This window comes from Argentina silus (genome assembly GCF_951799395.1).
Source record: "Argentina silus genome assembly, chromosome: 1".
In the NCBI taxonomy this organism is placed as follows: Eukaryota; Metazoa; Chordata; class Actinopteri; order Argentiniformes; family Argentinidae; genus Argentina; species Argentina silus.
The window spans coordinates 1,973,190-1,998,307 of NC_139655.1; the positions used below are offsets into that span (position 1 = coordinate 1,973,190).

The 25,118-nt window shown below is 44.7% G+C and overlaps 3 protein-coding genes across 9 annotated transcripts; 1 reads left to right on the forward strand and 2 right to left on the reverse strand.

The window, feature by feature from the left end:
- Window positions 1–1,725: 1,725 nt before the first annotated feature.
- On the reverse strand, window positions 1,726–5,289 carry rbm4.3 (RNA binding motif protein 4.3). 2 transcript variants are annotated; one of them, XM_083669963.1, is made up of 4 exons: window positions 5,241–5,289; window positions 3,904–4,340; window positions 2,945–3,592; window positions 1,726–2,462 (listed from the first exon to the last, which is right to left on the reverse strand). In XM_083669963.1, exons 2-3 carry the CDS (start codon window positions 4,310–4,312, stop codon window positions 2,964–2,966), a joined length of 1,038 nt encoding a protein of 345 aa, XP_083526089.1. In that variant the 5' UTR covers window positions 4,313–4,340; window positions 5,241–5,289; the 3' UTR covers window positions 1,726–2,462; window positions 2,945–2,963. The 2 variants fall into 2 exon arrangements, with proteins under 2 accessions (XP_083526089.1, XP_083526088.1); XM_083669962.1 differs by lacking the exon at window positions 5,241–5,289 and having other exon boundaries at window positions 3,904–4,441.
- Window positions 5,290–6,894: 1,605 nt separating this feature from the next.
- tifa (TRAF interacting protein with forkhead associated domain) lies at window positions 6,895–8,985 on the forward strand. The gene has a single exon (XM_083668105.1). It carries the CDS (start codon window positions 6,962–6,964, stop codon window positions 7,565–7,567), a length of 606 nt encoding a protein of 201 aa, XP_083524231.1. The 5' UTR covers window positions 6,895–6,961; the 3' UTR covers window positions 7,568–8,985.
- A 4,367-nt stretch (window positions 8,986–13,352) lies between these two features.
- LOC310806856 (RNA-binding protein 4.1-like) lies at window positions 13,353–20,398 on the reverse strand. Of its 6 annotated transcripts, none has more exons than XR_014554295.1 (6): window positions 20,368–20,398; window positions 18,083–18,514; window positions 17,250–17,904; window positions 15,591–16,895; window positions 15,134–15,217; window positions 13,353–15,004 (listed from the first exon to the last, which is right to left on the reverse strand). XR_014554295.1 is itself a non-coding variant. In XM_083673129.1 (4 exons), the coding sequence occupies exons 2-3, from the start codon at window positions 18,489–18,491 to the stop codon at window positions 17,276–17,278; spliced, it is 1,038 nt and encodes a 345-aa protein (XP_083529255.1). In that variant the 5' UTR covers window positions 18,492–18,514; window positions 20,368–20,398; the 3' UTR covers window positions 13,353–15,654; window positions 17,250–17,275. The 6 variants fall into 6 exon arrangements, 2 of the variants coding, with proteins under 2 accessions (XP_083529255.1, XP_083529254.1); XR_014554296.1 differs by having other exon boundaries at window positions 15,118–15,217; XR_014554297.1 differs by having other exon boundaries at window positions 15,134–16,895.
- Window positions 20,399–25,118: the final 4,720 nt, after the last annotated feature.

Below are 25,118 nucleotides of genomic sequence, written 5' to 3' on the forward strand. Positions count from 1 at the left end.
TCGCAGGGTATGATGGCTTTCTATAGGCACTGTACATAACCGTTTGCAATAAGTAATATGTCTCTATTAGAGAAAAAGCAATAACATAAGTCTCGCTCTCTCAAGGTTTTTTTCTCACTTACTGTATTTCAAAATTGGCTGCTGGTATTATGTTAAACAACCATCATTCTCTGCCTTGCAGATGTGTGAGAGAGCAGTGATCAGTACGTGAATAGCCAGAGAAGCATAAAGGTGCTTTCATTTTGTCTATTGACTAAAGCCGTTTCCCCAGGACCTCTTAATAACGGCCCATCTTGTATCATTCCCATAGCTATTTTGACTTTCTGATCAGCATGTGCCTGTACTGCCCAGCAGAGAGCAGTATATTTCCATAAATAGGGATCCGATGGCTCAGAAGCTTGAGCAAAAAGGACTCGTCAGATTTGCTGGAGAAGGGTAAGTACAAAAGTGTGCAGTATACTAGGTCCCCATGTCCTGTAATTGCTACTGAGCACATACTTTTTTTTAAATATACATAAACATAGTTTCATATGCAGGTACAACAAGACATTGTACTCTCTAGTCTTCAGGGTATCTACAGATCATTCATTCATTCACTCAGGGGTCAGACAAAAATGGTTTCAAATAGTTTTTATTAGAACATTATACATTTAAGGAAACACATATGGAGTGATGTACACTTAATATGTATTCTTTTCTATATTTGAGCTATACAAATGACAAAAACATTTTGTTAAGACAAACAAATGTACATTAATTTAGCTCCAGTCCACAGATCGACATTAATGTATTCTCTCCTAGAAAAAGTATGTCACGTTCATAGTCGGTGCATCTAATCTCTAGTCCTGGAGAGCCACTGGGCTGAAGATATAGGGCCGGTTTCCCTCTACACAGATCAAGCCTAGTCCTGGTTTAAATAACTTCCATCATCGTCAATAGAAAATCCCATTGAATATGCATTTTGGTCTAGGATTAGTCTTAACCTTTGTCCGGGAAACCAGCCTTCGGAGCATCTTGTCTCCCTGCTCCAATACCAATTCACCGCTCATTAAACCCTTTAATTGTTCTGTCAGGTGTTAAAGCAGGGCAACAAACCACACACATTTACTGTCCTGTGGGTCCCCAGTAGTGTTGATAAGCACCATCTCTATACGTTCATGTCTCAACATCATTTCCATGTGTGTCTTGCATCCTTCCTGACTTACCTGTTCATGCCGCCTGCATGCCATGCCGCCATCACCTCCAGAGAGCCCATCCCAGTCAGGGTGATCAACATGACTTCATACAAGTACAATATGGGGAAAGGGGACATTCAGAATAATAATAGAAATATACCCTATCCAACTCACCCATGACACAAAAACAACCTATTGGACAGTGAGGAGGGGGAGGGGGAGGATGGGGGGGGGGCGGATATGATAGGCAGATTGTTTAACCGATTGTGATTGAGCGCTTTAAGTCGAAGAGGTCACAAGATATGATTCATTGCATGATGTGAATTCACATTGGTACAGTACAGGCCGCCGTCGTAGAGATTAGGGCTCTTCCCTTTAAACATGCAGAGAGACACGAATCAAGAGGAGAGTGATCCGCGGCCATCGAGCCTGACGGGTTCTGAACAGGGGCCCATTGATTGTACTCAGGAACGACAGGCTGATCATTAAACATTATGCAAGTCTAAGGTCATGATTTTAAACGGGAAATAATTAATACGGTGAAAATGACTACACAATTCAGGTCTTTATTAAAAGCATACGTCCTCAGTAAAGACAAGAAGGAAGTACATTTATCCGCCTTGAGGTTGAACTACCATCTCCAGATACGATAAGAAATCCAACTAGCCAATTCACACTAAGCCGTAGTAATTTAGTACGCTGTGAACACTGTCGCAGAACGCAACCTTTCAAATTCAGAATTTAGCATGATTAAAAACGATGGAACAAACGTGCAGGTGAACTTTCAAAGGAGACAAAAGGTTTTGCTTTCAATTTGATAAACAGTCACGAGTATTTCTGATATTAACACCCTCGTCTGAAACTTGATGCAGCTTAATTCATCAAACAGCAAAACCACTGTTTCAGAGAGCTCATATCATATCACATACAATATCAGAAGACTAAATATTGGAACGTAAAATAAAAAACGCCTGACTTAGGCTTGGTGCCAAATGTTAAAATAGCTAAAGCACAATAAAAAAAAACAAAGAAAACCCAAAAAATAAAAAATAAATAAAAGGGCAAAACAAGACGAGGGTAAAAAGTTTTTTTTTTTTTTTTTTTAAAGAAAGACATGGCGTCCGCATTACAATTCTTCCTGTGTGCGCTCCAGGAGAACGAAACGCGCTCAGCCACAGACGAGACGAGACGAGAGGGTATAGCGCCACGTGCACCAGGAGGAGACAACGGCGGAGACGGAGACGGAGACGACGGCGGCGGCGGCAATCTTGTCGGACAATTTTTAACCTGGAAAGAGAGCAAACCACACAAGTCAGCCGCCCGCTGCACACCCCTGGGCGCGCGTTCCATTTCTACGATATATGCATTCTTACAAACAATGTTGTGAACGCTTTATTTCTCTCCCACCCCTCCCCTCCCCACCCACCCCACCCCCCTTTTATCATGATCAGCTCAAGTGAATACCACTTTCTCCCTTTAAGACTGCTTCTGAAACATAAATTGGCTCGACACCCCCCCGTCTACTCAATCTGTGCTAGTGCAAACAAGGGTCCGACGAAAGATTCATTGAAGAGCTTTTTTTCTTTACGTGTTCTTTCCCAGTACCTGTAACGCAAAGGGCAGCAGGCCACTCCTTCCTTTAACACTGGGGCTAACAGCTGTGCTGAGGGGTACCCCTCAGACTGTCAGGGGGCGGCCCGTAATTAGGGAAGATACTATTCAGCCTTTCAGGGCGTGTTAGGGCCATACTAGCGCAGGCCTATTCTCACCTTGAGTCACACGCTGGGTTTAGTATGAGTAGCGGGGTGGCGGCGGAGGCAACCTGTCAGCGTAGGGGTCCCTGGCGCGAGGCATTCCATACATCGGGGCCCTAGAGACGGGGGACAGACGGGAGCGCTCGTACGAGTAGCCGTTACCAGCCGGGGCGATAGGGGGAGGGGGGGCTCTTCTGATGGGGCTGCGGTCCCGGGCGTAGTACGAGGATGGAGGAGGGGGGAGGGGGCGACGCTCGTAGGGGTCATGGGCAGAGGTCATGAGGCGCTCCCTGACGATGGCAGAGGGGGGGGGTGGAGGAGGGGGTATGGAGCCAATGCGCCTCTCCTCGTAAGACGTAATACCGTAAGGGCGAGCTCTGTATTTCTCATAGTAATCCACCACCCCATAGCTCTCTCTCTCGCGCTCATAGGCTCGCTCTGGGTAAGGGGCTCGTCTGGGTGGAGGGGGTGGTGGTGGGGGGGCTGGGTAGCCATGGCCATGAGGGGGTGGGTGGCGACCCCTTAGATAGCTAGGAGGGGGAGGTTCATGCCTCTCCCCAGGGTAACGGGGGGGCCAGTATCCCCCCCTCTCAGGGGGAGGTGGTGGGTAGTCTTCCTCGTGCCTGGGTCGGCTCTTTGATATCTGGACGTGGATACGTTTGCCTAAAGAGAGAGACGGGCAAAAAAGCGGCAACAAAAACACGGTTTAGCAGAAGAGTGAAAGAAAGTAATATAACACTGTCAGCCAAAACACCTAGGGGAGGATGAGGCATTGTTTAATAATAATAATAATAATAATAATATAATATATGCCATTCAGCTGACGCTTTTATCCAAAGTGACTTACACTGCAGTGAGTGCATACATTTCAGTATCTATGGTCCCAGCGGGAATCAAACCCACAACCTAAGCGTCGTTAGCGCCACGCTCTACCAACTGAGCCACAGAGTCACAGCCCCTTTTACTTTACTTACCCTGGAACTCAGCGTTGTCCAGTCCCTTAATGGCGTCCATGGCCTCGTCGGAGTTGGCCATGTGCACAAAAGCGAAGTTCTTGACGATGGCGCACTCTGTGACCGTGCCGTACTCCTCGAACAGAGTGCGGAGCTCGTCATCAGTGCCCTTCTCTACGTTGGCCACGTGGAGCTTGATGGAGCCCTGGTTCTTTCCGTGGCTGGCCTCCACGTTGATCGGGGTGCCGTGCAGCTTGTACAGGTGCAGGTTTTTGATAGCTTTGGTGGCGGACTTGCGGTCGTCCATGTGTACGAAGGCGAAGTTTTTGATGATTGCGCATTCCGTGACGGCCCCGTACTGTGAGAAGAGAGCCTGGATTTCTTCTTGGTCTGCCTCCCTTGGGAGGTTGCCTATGAAGATCTTCACCATCCTGTATGTAGCAGTGTGTTTACAAAGCCTGGAGGAAAGAATACAAAAACACATCAGTAAAATCCTGACACTGTCTGAAACTTTACAGCTCCGAGTCACATGCCTGAAAGGAGGCAGGTGGACTTCCTAAAACAACAAAGTGGATCTAGACCACAAACCTGCCCCTTCATACACCGAAAACAAAGCCAACTCATTCAACTGAGAAAGATCCAGCCATTCAACTGTAAATAAATCTGATTAAACAGGTCTGTCTGTCTGTCTGTCTGTCGGTCGGTCGCCCCCTCCCATATCCCTCAACCAAGACCGTCTGAAGACAACATTCATCCCGTGCAAACCACCAGTCACGTGATTGGCAATCCATCCCAAAGCAGGTGTTCCCCTCTGAATGACTGAATTTGGCAAAGCTAATCAGCAGCTAAAGCGTAGCGAACAGCCACAATGCCTTGGAAAATGTCATCCTGTCCAAAGAAAGTCCAGTCAATCTGACAGACAGAACTAGCTTGCGATATCGGCAACACAAGCCGCAGGGTCCTAGCTAAGCTAGCTAACGTTAGCGTGGTTAACGATTAGCTACCCATTCATCCCAGTGGTACCTTTTCAAACGCCCATAACGCAGCCGGGCGTGATGTTACCACAACAGAGCTACCACAAGTAAAGTTATCAGCATATAGTAACAGAAACACCATTTACCGGTAGGCTAGATAGCAAGCGAGCAAGCTTTAGATGACATAAGCGAGCAAGCAAGCCACCCCAAGGCCCACAGAGGAAGCGAGGGCCTCTCAGGCATAAACATAACAGTCGATGAAGTTATTATTCAGTACCGGCGCCACAAAATCACAGAAAACAACGACTATGTGTCTATCATGCAACCTACATGTGTGTATTTGGGTTCATAATTTCACCGGTGACGTTTGAATGACACACTTACCACGGGCTAACCAGACGCACGCAGTCGGGAAAATGGCTACAATGGCGTCCCGGACCGGGATGGAGGAATCCCGCCTCCTGGAACGCTGTGCCTGAAGTCTGGTTTTCCAGAGGCATTGTTCTATGATTACCTTGTGTCAACGGGCCCTTACACACTGTATTGCAACCATTCAAACCACCAATGCAATGACATTGACGTTTTGGTACAGTGTCACAATTTACAAATAGGAAACATTATTAATTGGCGATGTAGATTTTCTATGCTATACTCTTTTGATCAAGCAACAGGGCCTATCGATCATCATCATTCCCGTTAGATTTCATGATTTATAACAGAAATTGTTTTGTGGTTTTTTTTCATAATAGTATGAAATTCGTCAACTGATCACCTGATCTGTGTTGGGTGCAAACAATTCTCTAAGGCCTATTAACGACTCTAACGACTATTCTCTAAGAACAAGAGTATTCTCACTGTTTTATGGTTGACTGGATGCTGATGACTGCATGATTCCCAGAACAGTTAATGATTCCCAGAACAGTTAATTTCCTAGCATGCATGATGTTGTATTGCTAGTATGTTATTGTAGACGAATAAAATTATATACAGGCCTATTACGGCCAATATTGAGGAAGTGCATTGTAAACAAAAGTGAAACTAGCTCGTTGTAAAAACTGACAACACATTATTTCATAGCGTTTTAGCATATTGCGCAATCCTGGAATTTCTCATCCATATCACTCTGCGCTGGGGTGTGATGGTCTACCCTTTCCGGGTTTGATCAAAACTTGGTGCGCTCTGGAATAGTGCTGAGTGGAAAGTCTAGAAGCAATAGAGGCAGCCGTTTTCAAACAAGACAAACACTTTTCTTTTTTGTTTTGTAGGCTGTTTTGTAGGCTACGTAGTTACATCAAATACGGTTCTCCACCTCGCAGGTAAGTTCCACCAACTAAAGATAAAAAAAATAAAATAAAATTGGCGACACTGAATTTGTGTTGTGAGAATTAACTATCTAATTAATCTTAAAACATGTGGATTTCTGTACGACAACTACAGTTTGATTAGGACAACTATAAATCCAAAGTTATTTTTAATTGGGCAGAATGGGGATGAAAGTTTGACCTCCTTCCTTAAATAAGTGGATAATTGAACAACAACAATCCAATTATTTAAATTTCATATTGAAAGAGTAATTTTCTTTTGTGCTATTTTGTTAATATTTTGCTTACATACAGTACCAGTCAAACGTTTGGACACAAACTTGCCAAGAGTGTGCAAAGCTGTCATCAAAGTAAAAGGTGGCTACTTTGAAGAATCTAAAATATAAAACATATTTTGGTTTGTTTAACACTTTTTTGTTTACTACATAATTCCATATGTGTTCCTTCATAGTTTTGATGTCTTCAATATTAATCTACGATGTAGAAAATAATAAAAAAATAAATAAAGAAAAACCATTGAATGAGAAGGTGTGTCCAAACTTTTGACTGGTACTGTATATATATATATATATATATATATATATATATATCCCCAAGTCAATTTCCTCTTCAAAGAAGACTTTTTATGAGATGAACATCAAGCTAAATATCCTATCTTTCCCTGTTTTCTTCTCCCTCTTACCTAGAGCAAACAAAGAAATTGGCGACAAGTGACAACACATCCCTTTCATGTGACATCACAAGTGACAACACATCCCTTTCAATCACATCACCAGCCCCATAATGGAGGTGTCCCAGACAGCGGAGACCGAGGAGGAGCTGCTGACCTGCCTCTCGGTCCAGCTCTACCACCCCCAGCAGGCCTCCCGGGCCCTGTACCGCCTGCTGCCCCTGGACAGGCACAAGCACCCAGCTGAGGACCCCCTGAGGCTGGGCCGCGACAGCCAAGCCTGCTCCTTCGCTCTGGCAGACCCCCGAGTGTCCCGCAAGCAGCTGGCCCTGCAGGCCTACCGCACGCCCCAGAACCCCGAGATGCTGTTCTCTGTGCAGAACCTGAGTCAGAAGGGCCGGGTGACGGTCAACGGGGGTGCGTTGGGTTACCTGGAGAGGATGGAGCTGCCGGACAAGGCCCTGCTCCGCTTCGGGGAGTATGAGATGTTGATCCGCCGTGAGCCTGGCGAGGCAAAGGGGAGCTTCGAGGTGGAGTTTACTGTGCTGGAGGTGCCGCCTTCCAGAGAGATGGGCATGGGCGTGCCAAGCATGGCGCCCGTCATGGACACAGGTTTAGGCTGTGGTACGACCCATAGCCTCCCAGCATCACTCATGAGCCAGGTGTCACTGGAGACGGAGGAGGAGACAGCCATGTACCAATCACAGGGAGAGGGCTGATCTCTCACCATGTAGCAGTCGCAGAACCTACCAGAAAAGTGAATGCCCTTTTGGAAATTACCTGTGAATTAAGTGTATTATATGATTATATTGTTGTATATGTCCTTTAACTATTAGTTTGAGGTGTGGAAAATGCTGGACACTGCAGTTTATCAAAGTAGTGTGGTAGTGTATAGTGTGGTAGTGTATAGTGTGCTAGTGTATAGTGTGGTAGTGTATAGAGCTATAGGTGTATAGAGCTATAGGTGTATAGAGCTATTAGAGCTATAGGTGTATAGAGCTATAGGTGTATAGAGCTATAGGTGTATAGAGCTATGCTCTTAGTGTCTTTTGATTTTGTGACATTCATGTTTTCCCAATAGTGTCCCTTTTACAATGTGACTGTTACATCAAACTGAATATTATTATTATTATTATTATTATAATAACAATAATAACAATAACAACAACAATAATAATAATAATAATAATAGTAGTAGTAGTAGTAGTAGTAATAATAATAATAATACATGTATTTATAGAGCACATTTTAGCAAATGTATTTGTTGTAAGTCGCTTTGGATAAAGGCGTCTGCTAAATGCCGTAATTGTAAATGTAAATGTAAATGTAAATGTAAATGCATTAGATTCACATTGATTGGTATAGCCCGTAATCACTGTTACAGTCTAAAAGGGCAACTCAGAGAGATAGAGAGAGATATGAGGGGGGGGTTGCAAGAGTTCCTATCAATGGACGGGAGCAGATATGGCGGAAGCAAGATGTCCCTTATATACCCTTATGTGTGATGTTTTTAGTAGTAGTAGTAGCAGTAGCAGTAGTAGTAGCAGTAGCAGCAGCAGCAGCAGCAGAAGCAGCAGCAGAAGCAGCAGCAGTAGTAGTAGCAGTAGCAGTAGCAGTAGCAGCAGCAGCAGCAGCAGCAGCAGCAGCAGAAGCAGCAGCAGAAGCAGCAGCAGCAGTAGTAGTAGCAGTAGTAGTAGTAGTAGTAGTAGCAGTAGCAGTAGTAGCAGTAGCAGTAGCAGTAGCAGCAGCAGCAGCAGCAGCAGAAGCAGCAGCAGAAGCAGCAGCAGTAGCAGTAGTAGCAGTAGTAGCAGTAGCAGTAGTAGTAGTAGCAGTAGCAGTAGTAGCAGTAGCAGTAGTAGGAGTAGCAGTAGCAGTAGCAGCAGCAGCAGCAGCAGCAGCAGCAGTAGCAGTAGAAGTAGTAGTAGTAGCCCATACCATAATTCATTACAATGTATTAATTACTCTTTACTCTGTGATACTGTCATCTTTATTAGAGAGACAAGTGTCATTGTGAAAAAAACAAGTCTAGAACTACTTTGTATTAGAATAGTGATTTATGTCTGTAACATTGTGTGTATGTTTCTATCACCTATGTATTGTTCAGCCTGTACTGATTTGATCACATTAAATGTGGCTTACTGTGTGCTCTGACGTTGATTGAACCTTATGTTGTGTGAGTATCAGCTTGATCTTATCTTCTGGAAAAAGCATACTTGGCATTCATACCCTCCCTTAGAAACATCTAGGCCCTCTCTGCAGATTACTCATTCATAAATATGTGAATATACTGTCACAGTCTGTATATAACAGTCAGTTATTTACCATTAGTAATAGTAATCTGTCTAAAGCCTTGAACAAGTTACATTCACCTAGTCTCGTCTCCAGACACATCCGCCCAAATGCGCAAAAGTCAAACTTGGCCTTCATTAAGCCAATAGAAAGAGTGACCAAAACAGACAGCGCTTAGCCATTGGCTTCCCCCCAGCTTCCCCCCAGCTACGTCTCGCAGCCATGTGATTGGCTGAATTCAAATAATAACAAATACTTTACTCTATAAATTCACTCTCACTTTCATTGTTATTCCAGGCTTACAGTACCAGTCAAAAGTTTGGACACACCTTCTCATTCAATGTTTTTTTTTATTCTTCTTTAAAATTATTTTCTACACTGTAGATTAATATTGAAGACATCAAAACTATGAAGGAAGACATATGGACTTATGTAGTAAACAAAAAAGTGTTAAACAAACCAGAATATGTTTTATATTTTAGATTCTTCAAAGTAGCCACCTTTTGCTTTGATGACAGCTTTGCAGACTCTTGGCAAGTTTGTGTCCAAACTTTTGACTGGTACTGTACATGCGGGTGCGTAATAGCCTGGAGACAAGGGTAACATACACTTAACAGAGCAAGGAACCAATAACATTGTTAGAAACAAGTTTTTCCTGTCTACCCAAGGCGGAGATCCAATATGGCCCAGTTCTCATTATTTTGGAGCTCAAGTTACACAGCGTAGCAGTCAAATAATGTGTAAAATACACACACACACACACACACACACACGTATTCTCTCATAATCAAATGTATCTATTGAATGTAAACCTCAACTTCAGTAAAAGAGCGAGGAAGAAACCTCAGGGAAAAGGGCTTACTGCCAATGAGCATGAGGACACAATAAGGCTCCCAGTCCACGGGCGACTGTCCACCCCCTCACCCTCCCTCTGTCCTCTGCCTCACCCTCCCTCTGTCCTCTGCCAGGCCATCCCCAAAAAGGGTTTGCATACAAGGTCAACAGAAGTGAAAGCATCCATTTGAAATGGATGTGAAAATCTTGCAGTATTGCACCATGCGTCATTTCCCTCAGGTTTCCAGCAGGTCTGTCAACGATGCTGGCGGTGTGTCTTGAGAACACTACCTTTCGGGTAAGGTCCATCTACAAATGTATACTCTTATAGGATTTCTTGATTCTCAATCATACAATAAAACGTGGATTTCTATATAATGAAGCTTAGACATTTTCAGACGTTTGACAGATTACTACCTCTGTGATAACTTAATTATAACAATCAACAATACTAAGGTGTATGATGTTGTATGAATGGTACATTCATGGTTAACTGTTGCTGAAATGCTGACAAGAGGTTGAGTGTCTAAATGATAATGCAAGTCTGATATTTTTCCCTAAAATGAATGGAAAATGTGAACAAATACTAAGCAAAGACATCAATGACTGGTATTTTTCTCATAATCAAATGTTTAATTGAATGTAAACCTCAACCTCAATCGACCTAGATAGGAACCTCACGGGAAAGGGCTTACTGCCAGAGAGTGTGAGGACATAGAGTTACGGCTCTCTATCTCCAGACGACCGTCTGACCCCTCTCCCTCTTGCCTGGCCATTGTGACCAGCCACAGAACAACTACAAAGGCGGAGAAGGAGAAAAGAGACAGGGCCACCAGTTCTGAGGCAGGCATGTCTCTTGACTTGGACTCGGACTGTCGGGCCCTCTTTTGCTCCTCGACCCGCAACAGAAACCCCCCTTTCAGCCGACCCTCCTGGAAACATCGGTAGACGCCAGAGTCGGACGGGGAAGCCCGTTGGATGAGGTAGCCGTTTCCTCCGTGTGCGAAATCAAGGGAGTGGGTGCTGTTCTTCAGGAGGAGGTCCAGCTGGGTCAGTGGCTGTGCGTCCCGTTCCCAGTACAAAGGACTAATGGAGGTATAATGGGTGGGACAATAAAGTAGGATAGAATAACTTTATTTTTCCTGGAAGGAAATTTCTGTTGTAGTTGCCAGCAATGAAATGACACAGACAGTAACAGACACACACAAAAAAACAAAATATATTTGAAGTAATCAATAATGATAACCAAAGTTATTAACAAACACTAAGTTAAACAATAGAACAACAGGAGAAGTGGATGGGATACTCCACATGACCAGCTAAAGTGTCAAGATTAATAAAAATGTAGTAAAAGTAACTTAATCCCTTTTATTAATAACTTAAAATCCCTTTATGATTGACCTGATAATGATTTATAATGATTTAAAATTATTCTAATTTATAGTGTACATGCCTCACTACCATTTCACCATTTGTGAAATTGTGTATTAACCATTTGTTAATACTTTGCTATTTTGTAAATTTCTTGTCAATATTTGCTATTTGTTTTTTATGTCCATGCACCAACCTCACCAAGTCATTTCCTGTATGTGCAAATATACTTGGCCAAATAAAAGAATTCTGATTCTGATTCTGATAAGACTCTATGATGATTAACGTGACTTTACAGTGCCACTTTGTTCTCATGCGAAGAGCACGTGACCTTATTAAGGAGCCCTTCCCCTGAAATGAAGGGCTCATCATCAAACCACGTACTTTCATACCATACTAAGCTGAACCGCTCACCATCTCACCTGTAGATGGAGGCAGAGGGACACATGAGCACAGTGTCAGAGGAGGTTGTGATGTCCACAGGCTTCAGAAGTGACAGGTGCAGCATCCGAAGTAGAGTGGGAATGTCATCGGCATACTGCCGAGGGTGAGGGCAGTCCTGCCAACACGTCTCCATGACGACCTCTGGGCCGCGGACAACGGAGCCCCCCTGTAACCTCCTCCCTAGGCCACTCTCAACCATCCCGCATGGAAGGGCCTCGGTGTGTGTCTCTTCTCCTGAGCTCACATTTTGCAGGCGGGCGTAGCAAAGCCTGAGTTGACAGAAGAATCCCGAAAATAGCACTTCTTCTCTCCTGTAAGATGATACCTCTGCCTACCACTAGTAACCTATTTTTGTAACAGGGAGATTTCTCTTCTCCTGAGCTCACATATCGCAGGCGGGCGTAGCAAAGCCTGAGTTGTCAGAGGAATCCAGAAAGTAGCACTTTCGGCTATAAGATAATACCCCTGTCTCCCACCAGTAGCCTACAGTATCTTTGTAACAGGGAGGGTCATGTAGCAAACAAATAGTACTCAGTGTGCAGAGTGTACACAGTACACTTCCCCTATGTGACTAAATCTTACCCGATTCTCTTCCTCTCTCCAACCGCCCCACAACAATTGCAGCCCTGCCAGGCACCCCACAGTGTGAACACCTCCACCTCCTCTTCCCACTGCTCCTTCTCCAGCCTCACCGTCCGGTTCTCTTTGGGCGGGGGCCCGTGGGAAGCATGGGACAGCTGCACTCTCCCCACGTCCTGCACCTCCACCTGGAAGCGCGCCAGGATTACATCGCCCGCCCGACAGGTGTAGAGACCGGAGTCTTGAAGCTGCGTCTCAGCAAAGATCAGGTTCTGCTCCCCGCCCCTGAGGCGGGACTGGAGCTCGTCCATCCGACTCTGGCCTGGAGGTGCAGTGGAGGTGTGGGGTTTTTGGGGTGGAGGTTGGGCGGACGAGGAGGCTTGGGGACCACTAGGGAGTATCATGGGTCGGGATGTGAGGTAGTTCCTCAGTCTGAATGGGGGCGGTAACAACCTGAGTGGTCGAGCCTGACTGGGAACCGGGGAGGATTGGAAAACCTGGACCCGTCCTGGTAGTAAACGGGCCGTCGCTCCATATTGCATGTTTGATTTGAGCCCTAGGGCCCTCTGTACGTTTCTTCTGACGGGCGTCGCTCTATTTGGACCATGTCCAAGCCAGCGTCTGTCAGCGGTTATTGAGAGGGCCTTGTTACGTAGCACTGAGGGGTGTTCCGCTCCACTTTGAAGGTCGATGGCAGTCTTGAACAAACTGGAGGGGGCTCTACTTGTCTGGATCACCAGTGGAGGTGAGCTATAGCCTGTGTCGGTGAGACCCTGGAAGGTCCAGTTAATCCAGGCGTGCTGGGAGGCACCAGGGCAGACCAGGGTCGCAGGGTTGAGGCTGAGAAGGACCACAGGACAGCCTCTCCCAGTGCCACACTCAACCAATGGTGCTTCAGCAGGATATACTCTAGGCCACACCCCAGCCAGGAAGATGATCAATAAGCTCACATTAACGCAGTCCATGGTGCCATTAAGCTTGGTATGATGTACGGGTCGACGTAGGTGTTCTTCTGGAGCTGCAGTACCCTCATGATCTAGTGTTCTATTCCAGAGCCTTTTAGTGCTCTGTGATATCATCAAATACAATAGTACAGTGTTCTATTCTTCCTTATTGGCATAGAATACTTCCGTTCTCTACATTCTAGCTCTGTGGTCCTCAACTTACAAAATGGAAAACTCTCAAAGTTATCTACATCCTGGAATTAATCATAATAATCAAATTAACAGACCGCAAAGAACCTTTATTTCGTTTATACACGGTAGTAGGCCTGAATGAGGTGTCTTGCTACCCTAAAATCTCCCACAGAAAATTAACAAAACTCACAATAAAGCCTTACAAATCTGAGAATACTATTTTGAGAAATCAACAGAGAGCTCTAAGAAGACTAACAAGACTGATGAACTGATCAAACAAACACCACAGGTTCCGGTGACTCGTTCCGGCTACGAATGCAGCTGCAGGAGTGCAGCCTAATGCAGTAGGCCTATAGCCTAAGGAATTTGGGAATACAATTTTGTGAGTGAAGTCAGTTATGCAGAATAAATACCAACACTTGGCCTGTATCAATACGGAAACCAGAGTTGTGTAACCTGGGTTTGTAGCCAGGAGCATTTGTAACTGAATCATTTGGCTGTGCAAATAGGTTGTCTTAGCCTATTGGTGAAATTTATGTTTGAAGTTAAGCCGTCAAATAGAATAGAGCCATTATGATAGTCTAACGACGGCCAAATTATTTTTCTCTTTGGTCACAAGAAAGTGATGAAAAAAAATTAAAAAGAGTAAAAAAAAATAATAAAAAAATATAGTAATTGTAAAAAGTTATGAACATTGGAGACGACACCACATTACAATTCAACAAGTTACAGAGAGAAAATGGAAAGTTGCCTCAAGGTTACAGAGGCAGGCCAGTTAACAGGAGGTTGCCGGTTCAAATCTTAGGGTCTGACAGGAAAATTTGGCAGGATGTGAGCTGGCAATCGGAGGGGTTGCCGGCAACCATAACTCAGGTGCCGTCCCCACAGTTGTGTCCTTGAGCAAGGCTCTTAACCCCTGCAGGGCTCCACTAGCACCATACTGTGTGTACATATGTAATTTAGCTGACGCTTTCATCCAAAGCGACTTACATTGCAGTGAGTGCACATATTTCAGCATATATGGTCCCAGCAGGAACCACAACTTAAGCGTTGTTAGGGCCACGCTCTACCAACTGAGCCACAGAGGACCACAGCACCATACTGTGGCTCCCAGCCCGCAATGGATGCCTGCGTTTTTGTGTGTACAGTATGTATGGGTTGGGTACTGTCATAGCAAAACCATAATCTCCGTTGCAAAAGGGACCAATAAAGACTGTATTGTACATGAAACGAAATCCATGCTCTCCATTCTGTGAGGAGGGAGGGGTGGGTGGGTGGGTGGGGCAATGTATAACACAAAGTCATAATAAGTCCTTGCGACACAGAGCAAAGTCCTGTAATCACTGGTTGCAGTGGGTGGCGAGGTAGTGACCAGGAAGGTGAGGACGACGGGGGGCTCAAAGGCCACTTCAGCTCCCGAGTCAGAAGTCTTGACTAGCAGTCTTCACCAGCAGTCTTCACCAGCAGTCTTGGGCCTGTGGTGCAGACTGCCCAATTCCCTCCCTGGAGGAACAACAGACGACACATGGAACATTCCATCCTGCACCCTTGACACGTGAACATGCACCGTCACAAAAATGCCCAACAGTTATTGCTTAGAGAAAGCTGCGCCTAACCTGTAGGCCATATTACCCGGACTCTCCAGGCGTGTTGGTCTGTAGGGTCAAACCGAGCAGACTCATCTCAAGTCGACAGCCAACGTCCCCTTCAGCAGTCCTGGGTGCACATGGTGCCAGACCACAGGGGAACAGAGTAGGTAGGATCAATCAAATGTGGATAAGTTCGACACAAGACAAAGATTAAATTAAAAGCAGTATACAAATAAACGATAAACGAAACTAAATGTGGGCAAAGTATGGGGCAAAGGTAAGGGCAGATTGCCAGGATATTTTAAACTTTAAGATTTGTGGAATCCTGTGGGCAACAGGGAACTATTGGACTAATTGTCTCTCTAGGTTCAAAGGTCAATATTGGATCAATATTTCGCCGTCCCACACAGAACTCCACAACTCTGCAGGTGCAATCGAATAGTGACTTGCCTTGGCTTTATGGTCGGACACAGAACGAATGGTCCAGCAGAATCACTTACCTTCGCCTGGCCGTCTCCTACATAGTGTCCACGACCCCTTTCCAGAGATCATGGTTCTAACAACCTACAAAAAGCAAAAGTGCTAAGAATACCGAGGCTTAATTACAGATGTACTATGGATGAAAGGGCATCAACAGATCACAAGCCCATAAACATTACATAATCATCAAGAGAATAGAGATGGAGAGTGGAGGACATGCAGTGTATATGGGGACTGAGTAATTCAGGAGTGTACAATCAGGTGTAAATCGCAAGCAATTATGCATTTGCCATCGCAATGTTACCAAAATGTAGAACAATTCTCCCACTGTTAAATCACTTAAAAAGACTCAAAACGTGTATTTCGGGGAGGATGGGCCGCCTTCATGCCATTGATTGAGTTACAGTACTGGTTCATATGGGCTTCCACTGACACCAAGAGGGATTTTCCTAGAGCGTCTAGCTACCTGACCCGGAAAGATTTGAGAGTTCAAAACGACGATTCAGATCAAATCTGTTTATTAAAAAGCTTTGAAATCAATAGATATCTGTAAAGAAAATAAAATCAAACATAACGCTGCTTTACGGCATCTATATAAATCATCAGATAATTGAACAAATGAAATTACACTGTTAATTCCGTGTCATCGATATACTAACATTGAGTCGCAAATCTTAAATACTGGACAAGCAATTTTCCAAAACCAGGATTTGACAAACCAAAGCGATGTTACTAACACGTGTTGGACTGATTATACAAGTCATAGTGTGAGGTATAATGAACGTGGACACAGCCAGAAGTATCTGGAACACCTCTTGAATCGAGTGTCTGGCATTCTTGTTAAACAAATCACACAAAATGCTCTGTAAGTAGAGCTATTCCCTTGTTCACACTATCAGAGGCTTTATCCATTTATGAGACGGTGAGGAGGGGGAGGGGGAGGGGGAGGAGGGGTTTAAAAAAAAAAGAGCCGTCTGATTTTTTTTTTCTTTTCTTTTTTTAGCCATTAACAGTATTGGTCAAACTGAAAAAGACTAACACCTCAGCCATAACTCTAAGATTTAAACAGTTCAAAAAATTCGAACAATAAAATCAAGCATAACCCAAAAAAAAAAAAGGAAGAAAAAAAAAAAAAAAAAAAGCAAAACAATTAAAGCAAGGAAGACGAAACCGGAGACATAAAAGCGTTTTTTAAAGTACGGGGTGCCCGCAATACAGCGTCTTCCAGTAAGTCACAGGCAAACGCAACGCAATCCGCCACAGACGAGAGGGAATAGCGCCACGTGCATCAGGGGACGACGACGATCTTGCCAGATAATTTAAACCTGGAAAGAGAGCAAATCACACAGGTCAAGCGCATTTTACTAATAAAGTTACGCGCCAAGGTTCAGTCAAAAAAAACGTCCAGCATTCTTTAAAAGGCATGTCAATCTTAACGGTTTGATATCTCTCTCTCTCTCTCTCTCAGTTGAGGCAGATCTGGTATATTTATGAAAACAGTGTCTGGGTGCAACATTCTCCTTCCTAATGTTTTTGGTGTTTTAAGCAAAGACTAGTGAGTGAGTGAGACCTGAGACTTGTTGTTCCTCGTTGGAACAACAGCGAAAGAAAATGGGACTCAGAACTGATGGGTACCTACAGCTAGACAAGTGAGTTCACCGTCAGGCCTCATATCTCACCTTCAGTAAAACCCCGCTGGGGGGGTTTAGTACGAGTAGCGGGGGGGCGGCGGAGGCACCCTGTCAGCGTAGGGGTCCCTGGCGCGAGGCATTCCATACATCGGGGCCCTGGACAGAGGGGAGAGCCTGGAGCGCTCGAACGAGTAGCCGTTACCAGCCGGGGCGATAGGGGGAGGGGGGGCTCTTCTGATGGGGCTGCGGTCCCGGGCGTAGTACGAGGATGGAGGAGGGGGGAGGGGGCGACGCTCGTAGGGGTCATGGGCAGAGGACGCAAGACGCTCCCTGACGATGGCAGAAGGAGGTGGTGGAGGGGGTATGGAGCCAATGCGCCTGTCATCGTAAGACGGAGCACCGTAAGGACGAGCTCTGAACTTCTCATAGTAATCCACCACCCCATAGCTCTCTCTCTCGCGCTCGTAGGCTCGCTCTGGGTAAGGGGCTCGTCTGGGTGGAGGGGGTGGTGGCGGGGGGGCTGGGTAGCCATGGCCATGAGGGGGTGGGTGGCGACCCCTTAGATAGCTAGGAGGGGGAGGTTCATGCCTCTCCCCAGGGTAACGGGGGGGCCAGTATCCCCCCCTCTCAGGGGGAGGTGGTGGGTAGTCTTCTTCCTCGTGCCTGGGTCGGCTCTTTGATATCTGGACGTGGATACGTTTGCCTAAAGAGGAAAACCATGATTAACAGTGAGAAAATGGACGGAAGAGAGGACGTGGGGGAATCGAGTTTCTAACAGCGGAGACAGACGCCAGTGACACACCAAGAGAGGTCCAATACAGACAGAAACAGTTCAAAAGGTCAACCATAAAAAAAAAAATCACATTGGGGCCTTTTCTTACCCTGGAACTCAGCGTTGTCCAGTCCCTTAATGGCGTCCATGGCCTCGTCGGAGTTGGCCATGTGCACAAAAGCGAAGTTCTTGACGATGGCGCACTCTGTGACCGTGCCGTACTCCTCGAACAGAGTGCGGAGCTCGTCATCATTGCCCTTCTCTACGTTGGCCACGTGGAGCTTGACCGGACCCTGGTTCTTCCCTCGGCTCGGCTCCACGTTGATGGGTCTGCCGTGTAGTTTGTAGAGGTGCAGGCTTTTGATGGCTTTGGTGGCGGACTTGCGGTCGTCCATGTGGACGAAGGCGTAGTTTTTGTACTTTGCACATTCCGTCACTTTGCCATGTTCTGTAAAGAGTGCCTGTATTTCATCCTTGTCGGCCTCCTGGGGGAGGTTTCCAATGAAGATCTTCACCATTCTCGTTTTCTTCAATGCCAAGCCTGCGTGGGAGTGAAGGGACATGGTGGAGCGGTTAAGTGGCAATATTTTAAGGAATCGTTCACTTTTTGATAAAATAACAATTTGGTTCTGAGGTAGATTTGTGTATCCTGACCAGATTTACATGTGGAGTCACCACAGATTTACACTTTTATTTTGGTATAACTAATGATGATATAGAATGAGATCTTTGCTCATCTTAATCCTACTTTGAAGGGTGCTGGTCCTCATGCAATAACTTAAAAGAAAACTGGACACACTCCAAAATAGGTTTGACATATTTATTTTTGATTTAATCATAAAATAACAAAAACATGATGAGCACTGATGTGGGCACTAGGGTGCAAATATGGGTGGGTTGAGGTGGGATTACAACACTTTTAGATTGTTAAACAATTCAAGCTTTTAAATAAATACAAAAAAAAAAAAAAAAAGGTTCAGAGTTTAAAACTGAAAGTTATGTTGTCCTCCAATGAGGTTGGGGCAGCGGAGTGATCCTTTTTTTGTTAATTTACAAAACGTTTTAATGTTATGTATTTGTATGAACAGACTATTTTTGTACATTTCTATTTTCTTTTAACGGTTCTGACCATAGCGACTTATTTTCAGAAAAGTTTGACCATAACTAATGCATAAAAAGTTGTGGAAGCTTGTCGAATCATGTTATAACAAATTGGGTACCTAAATCTACCTCTGCTAAATTTTGTGACGACATCACAAAACAGTCCTTCTAAAAATGACAGGTTTGTAAAACAGGACTTCGCTCTGGTCACCGAGCCAAACCACCGATGGCTCTGGTCACCGAGCCAAACCACCGATGGCTCTGGTCACCGAGCCAAACCACCGATGGCTCTGGTCACCGAGCCAAACCACCGATGGCTCTGGTCACCGAGCCAAACCACCGATGGCTCTGGTCACCGAGCCAAACCACCGATGGCTCTGGTCACCGAGCCAAACCACCGATGGCTCTGGTCACCGAGCCAAACCACCGATGGCTCTGGTCACCGAGCCAAACCACCGATGGCTCGATGTTCATCCTTTCATCTATACCATTCATATACTTCTGTGTTTTACAGGCTTACAGTAAAATTGTGGTATTTTTCTGTGGACATTTTGAAAAATGGCTGCTACAACCCTCCGAGACCCAAATCTAAGGTGGCTCCATATCTTAGTGATAACGTCAAAAAAAAAAAAATCTAAAAATTAAAGGTTTGTAAAATAGTAGTAGCGTCGGCGGCCATTTTGAAAGATGGCTGCCGAGGAACCAAAATTGCTCCATATCTTAATCTTTTCACGGTGTACTTAAATCTACCGTGGTTTTGTGCTAAATTTAGTGCTTTTATCAAATAGTCAACGATGTATTGCCTTAACCGCTGTACTAATAGTACAGGTATATGAAATATACTGGACAAAGACTGGCAGAGCACTATATGCAAATGGGGTAGCTAGATCATGTGGTAATTTTGAATGAAGGCAAAACCAAAAAAAACTGGTTTAATTGGCCAAATTGCACCACTTTAAAGTCCAAAACCCAAGGTTTGAAAATAAGTCGAAAGTTGGTGTTTAGCTGGTATTTAACCCAAATCGTCTGTGTCCAAGCAACGATAACGACACGGCACAACACAACACACTTCCTTGTTGTCAGCTAACTCGTCGGCTAGCTTGGGTGGCTAATGTTAGCATGCTATATTTTACCCAGCTCGCTATGAACAATATACTAGGCAGAAGACAAATGAGAAGCCAAAACCATATAATAACATTATAAACAGAAACAAACTCGGTCCATTATCGTGCAAAAAAAAGAACTCACAAGTGAGAAACATTACACCGAAGTAACGCTAACTAGCCAACTCACCTCAGACGGTTGCTATACGAACGGAAGACTGCGGCGGAGAACATGTAACCGGTTTTAGCTCCCGCCGCAGAGCCCGCCCCCCGCCGGGCGTGACTGGTGGAGGACGCCGTCAGTAACAAAGCACCTGGCTTATGAATGGGCAAAGGCTGCAGGTTCCACTTTTACTCCGGTTTGCTTGTCCAATTTCATTGGATAAACCTGAGAAAATCTCCCATTGATAAAAAGTGCAGGTAAATTATAACCTGCATACCGTTAACTGTACGACAGGTAACTGTGAAATTCATGGCCCTGTACTTTTATAATATGTCCACCCTCCCGTAATCAGTGATCTAACATGACTGCCTTTGCTGGGTGTAAAAGGTGGTGCTTTTTTCAAATTGTGAAATGTGAGATGTTTTGGGATCTTGCTCCACGCTCAACAACAGCAGTCAACAACAATCAACAATTCAATAATAAGTAATACGAAGTGACAAAAAGTGACAATAAAGTGACAATAGTACTTTAGCCGCACCATCACGACATGAATCGTCAAATCATGGGAAATTAATCAAATAAACTCCGGTAACGTTTCAGCCTACCTTAAAATGCGTGGACTGCCTTCAAATAAACGCAAATCTGTGAGAAGCAAGACTGATAATGAAACAAATAAGCACTACACGTTCCGGTAACTTTTCAGTCATACGTTTAAAAAACTGTCACCATTACATTTACATTTATGGCATTTAGCAGATGCCTTTATCCAAAGCGAATTACAACAAATACATTTGTTTAAGTAAGTGAATCATCTATCTATCAGTCATCATAAAATAATGTAATCAATGCTCACACCAGGGGCCATTGGCAGTCACAATGCTAGGTTCCAGCGAGTCACGCAAGAAGGGGCGCTGCATCATTCGTGGGGGACAACACACTTGTTCATTTTTTATATTTATTATTTATGTATTATTTTCACACACGATGAGCCAAGAAACGTGTTACAATATGCTTTATTTAACTAATGCATTCTAAAAGTAACATGTATTACAATGCAAAGGATAACATTTCTGGTTCTAACATTCATAAAAATAAACAAACAAGCTAATTCAGTTATCTTGTTAAAGCTTAATTTATTGTGCCCATTGTTCTGTCTTGCATTCTGGAGTTGGGCTCTGTACCTCCAATTCAATCATTCGTGTAAAGCACATTGGTAATCAATTACACAACGGTTTGATCAGAGCAGGCATTGTGATAAGCCGAGAGGCGGTCGAATCAGCGCTGTACACGGAGAAGACGAGTTAAAAACGGCCACGCCCCTTAGAGGGGACAACGAAGAGGCCTCCTCCTCTGCCTCAATGTTAAATAACCTTTGTTATTAATTTGTATAACCTTTTGTATAACCTTTGTTATTAATGTTAAATAATTTTTGTCTCGCTCCGATTAGTCTGCAAACACAAAATACTAGCTGATTAACTGGTAAGCAGTACATTTCCACATTGGTTGCAGGCCAAGTGTCTATTAATGATTTAGCAGTTGTTGAAAAACAATGACCGATAAATATGTTAGTAAGGACACCACAGGCATACTAGAAAGTTGATTGATACAGAAAAAAGTAATTACAGCAAAAACCGAAGTTAGACAAAAACAGGCTATTTAACATTGCGATCAATGAGGGGACTCCTCTCTTGTCCCCTTAAAGGGGCGTGTCCGTCACTGAAACGTCATCCCGGAAAGAATCGATTTCCTAACAATTGCGAAAGGGCCAGGGACACGCTGGAAATCTGAAGCCACGCCTCTCTACTGGGGTACGGAAGTCGAGTTTCTCCATTGATCCCAATACAAATAATTTACTGTTGGCCACTTTAGACATTCGCGGTTGTTGTTATTTCTATGTTTCAATAAACTTGTTCATGGCTTTAGGGTGTCATTATCAACAATGTTAGCTGTCATCACCATCAATCATGTACATTATAGTTATAACACAATTGTACCCCATTTGATAATAATAACATTTGCCATTTAGCTGACGCTTTTATCCAAAGCGACTTACATTGCAGTGAGTGCATACATTTCAGTATATATGGTCCCAGCAGGAATCAAACCCACAACCTAAGTGTTGTTAGCGCCATGCTCTACCAACTGAGCCACAGAGGACCACGGAAAAACCCTATTGGAAAACCCCACTTCCATTCTCCAGTAGAACTCCTTGAGGGTCTGTCTATAACAAATAATGTCAGGGTTAAATCACCTGTACGCCGCAGTAGATTTCTTTATCACGTTCCCTTGACAATGTTTGTAGTTTTGGGAACTATATTTCTCAGCGCAGGGCAGAAACCACCACAATAAATAATTTTCTTGTCACAATTTTTGGATTTGTTGCTCTCTGCCATTATTGCTTAATTAAGGTCTATGTAGCATAAGCAAGAGTGGTGCCAATTAAGGGGTCCAAATTATATTGACCAATTCTTACGAGACTCAAATAGTTTGTTTACATTATATTAGGGAGTATTTGAACCTCATTGGCACCACTCTTCCTAATATGTGACTCTCAGTAGGTAGAGTTATTCTGGAGGTTGTTGTGGGCGCTGAGAAGGACATGGCATGACGGGAGCGGTGACGGGAGCGGTGACGACGGGAGCGTTGGCGACAGTAGCGGTGACGACGGGAGCGGTGACGACGGGAGCTTGCCTCCCTCATGGTTTTCCTAATCAACACAAGAAACCCATGCAACCTGACAGGAAACATACAAACACACACATTTCCTCACATGATTTCTCCTACCACTGTTATGTTGATGACACTCAACTCATTCTCTCTTTCCCCGCCTCCACCATCAGGCCTCTGCAGCTCATCTAGAATGCTGCTGCCCGTCTGGTGTTAAATCTCCCCAAATTCTCTGATTCACCCCCCCCCCCCCCCTCCGCACCCGTCACTGGCTCCCAGTAGCAGCTCGCATCAGATTCAAGACGCTGGTGCTCGCCTACCGGGCGGCAAAGGGAACAGCCCCTCCCTACTTGCAAGCAATGGTCAGCCCCCAAACCCCTGCCCGATCACTCTGCTCTTCCACCTCGGCTGCCGGCCTGGCACCGCTACCTATCTTCCGCCGTAGATTGAAGACCCATCTCTTCAGGCTACATCTTGACTGTCCCTCCTAAAAACCTCTTCAACCCCCACTATCTCTCTGTACCAGGCACTTGCACAGATAGGGCCCGGGGGGGGGTTATTAATTGTATTTTATTTTTTCTTAATTTGTTATTGAAATTCTATCAAATATAAAGAGGGAAATGTATAGTAGTATCCACGAAAAAACACACCGTATTAATTTAAAAAGTACCCGCCCCCCCCCCCCCCTCCAAATGGTTTTGTCTCAATCAATCAATCAACTACGCATCTTCCGACATTCCGAATGCAACGAGTCATGAAAAGCACCGCATCCCCAGCCCCGGTTCGGTTACGGTGAATGATATCACTCAGGTAGGCAAAATAAATAAATTAAAGTAATCCATCCTTTTTCAAACATTGTGACTGCCAATGGCCCCTGGTCCTGTCATCGATTTTTAACCCTAACCCTAAAGACCTCTTCACCCCCACTACCCCCCTGTACTAACCCTAACCCTAAAGACCTCTTCACCCCCACTACCCCCCTGTACTAACCCTAACCCTAACGACCCACTTACCCCCTGTTTTTCTCCTGTTAAAAAAAAAAGAAAAAGAAAAAGAAAAAAGAACGTATACTCCCTCCTAAAGGACCTCTTCACCACCACTACCCCCCTTTTCTTTTAGCATTGTGACTGCCGATGGCCCCTGGTCTGAGCACTGGTTACTTTATCTTATGATGACCGATGGATAGATGATTCACTCACTTAAACAAATGTATTTGCCGTAAGTCGCTTTGGATAAAGGCGTCTGCTAAATGCCATAAATGTAAAAAATGTAACAACATACCTGCTGGTGGAGGGAGCTGTTACTCTGTGTCTCGCAAGGGTGGAGGAGCAGAAAACACCAGTGGAATAAACAGAATCAGATTGACACTGATGAGTACACACACATACTCTGTCCCCTTCGTTGGAAACCAAATGCAGCTGTGTGGTTGTGGCAGTAGCCTGTATTGTTTCCTGAGTGGCCTGGATATACTACTGACCTCCTGCCTTGTGGTGTGTGTGTGTGTGTGTGTGTGTGTGTGTGTGTGTGTGTCTGTGTGTGTGTGTGTGTGTATGTGTGTGTGTGTGTGTGTGTGTGTATGGATGTGCACGAGTGTGTGTGTGTGTGTGGGTGTGTGTGTGTGTGGGTGTGTGTGAGAGTGTGTGTGTGTGTTTGTGTGTGTGTGTGTGTGTGAGAGAGAGAGATCAATGATCATTGTGAGATGGGGGTAAAATTAGAAGCTTGACGGAAAGTTGGGTCATACTGTAGCAATGGGGAGTTTAGGAGGGCTTTGGGGTGAACGGTTGATTAACGGTTGGAACTAAGACAGGGTCTCAATGAAAATACGTCACATCAAACTGGAATGAAGCAATTAGTCTGTTAATATAGTTGCCATTATCAATTTCATTACACTTAGAGAGAGAAATCATTGATAAACCCAAAGAGAAAAACTGAACAATGGTATAGTTTATAAGCATCTATAAGCTCTCTCAAGTGTTGTGGACCGGGCAAGGGCAACGCCAAGCACAGACACGGCAGAAAGTGAGAGCTAGACAGTCATCCCCCATCAATCCCTACAACTGTGACAGAGAGCGAAGATTAATGTATTTAATGAACATACCCCCTCATAACCA

Bases quoted from the DNA above. Each gene is read 5' to 3' on its own strand.
- rbm4.3 (XM_083669962.1), bottom strand. From the start codon at position 4,366: ATGTGTTTTTGTATTCTTTCCTCCAGGCTTTGTAAACACACTGCTACA. The intron at 3,593-3,903 runs GTAAGTAAAGTA...CTCTCTCTTTAG, and splicing joins GGACAACGCTGAGTTCCAGG to GCAAACGTATCCACGTCCAG.
- tifa (XM_083668105.1), top strand. From the start codon at position 6,962: ATGGAGGTGTCCCAGACAGCGGAGACCGAGGAGGAGCTGCTGACCTGC.
- LOC310806856 (XM_083673129.1), bottom strand. From the start codon at position 18,491: ATGGTGAAGATCTTCATTGGAAACCTCCCCCAGGAGGCCGACAAGGAT. The intron at 17,905-18,082 runs GTAAGAAAAGGC...TTTCCTCTTTAG, and splicing joins GGACAACGCTGAGTTCCAGG to GCAAACGTATCCACGTCCAG.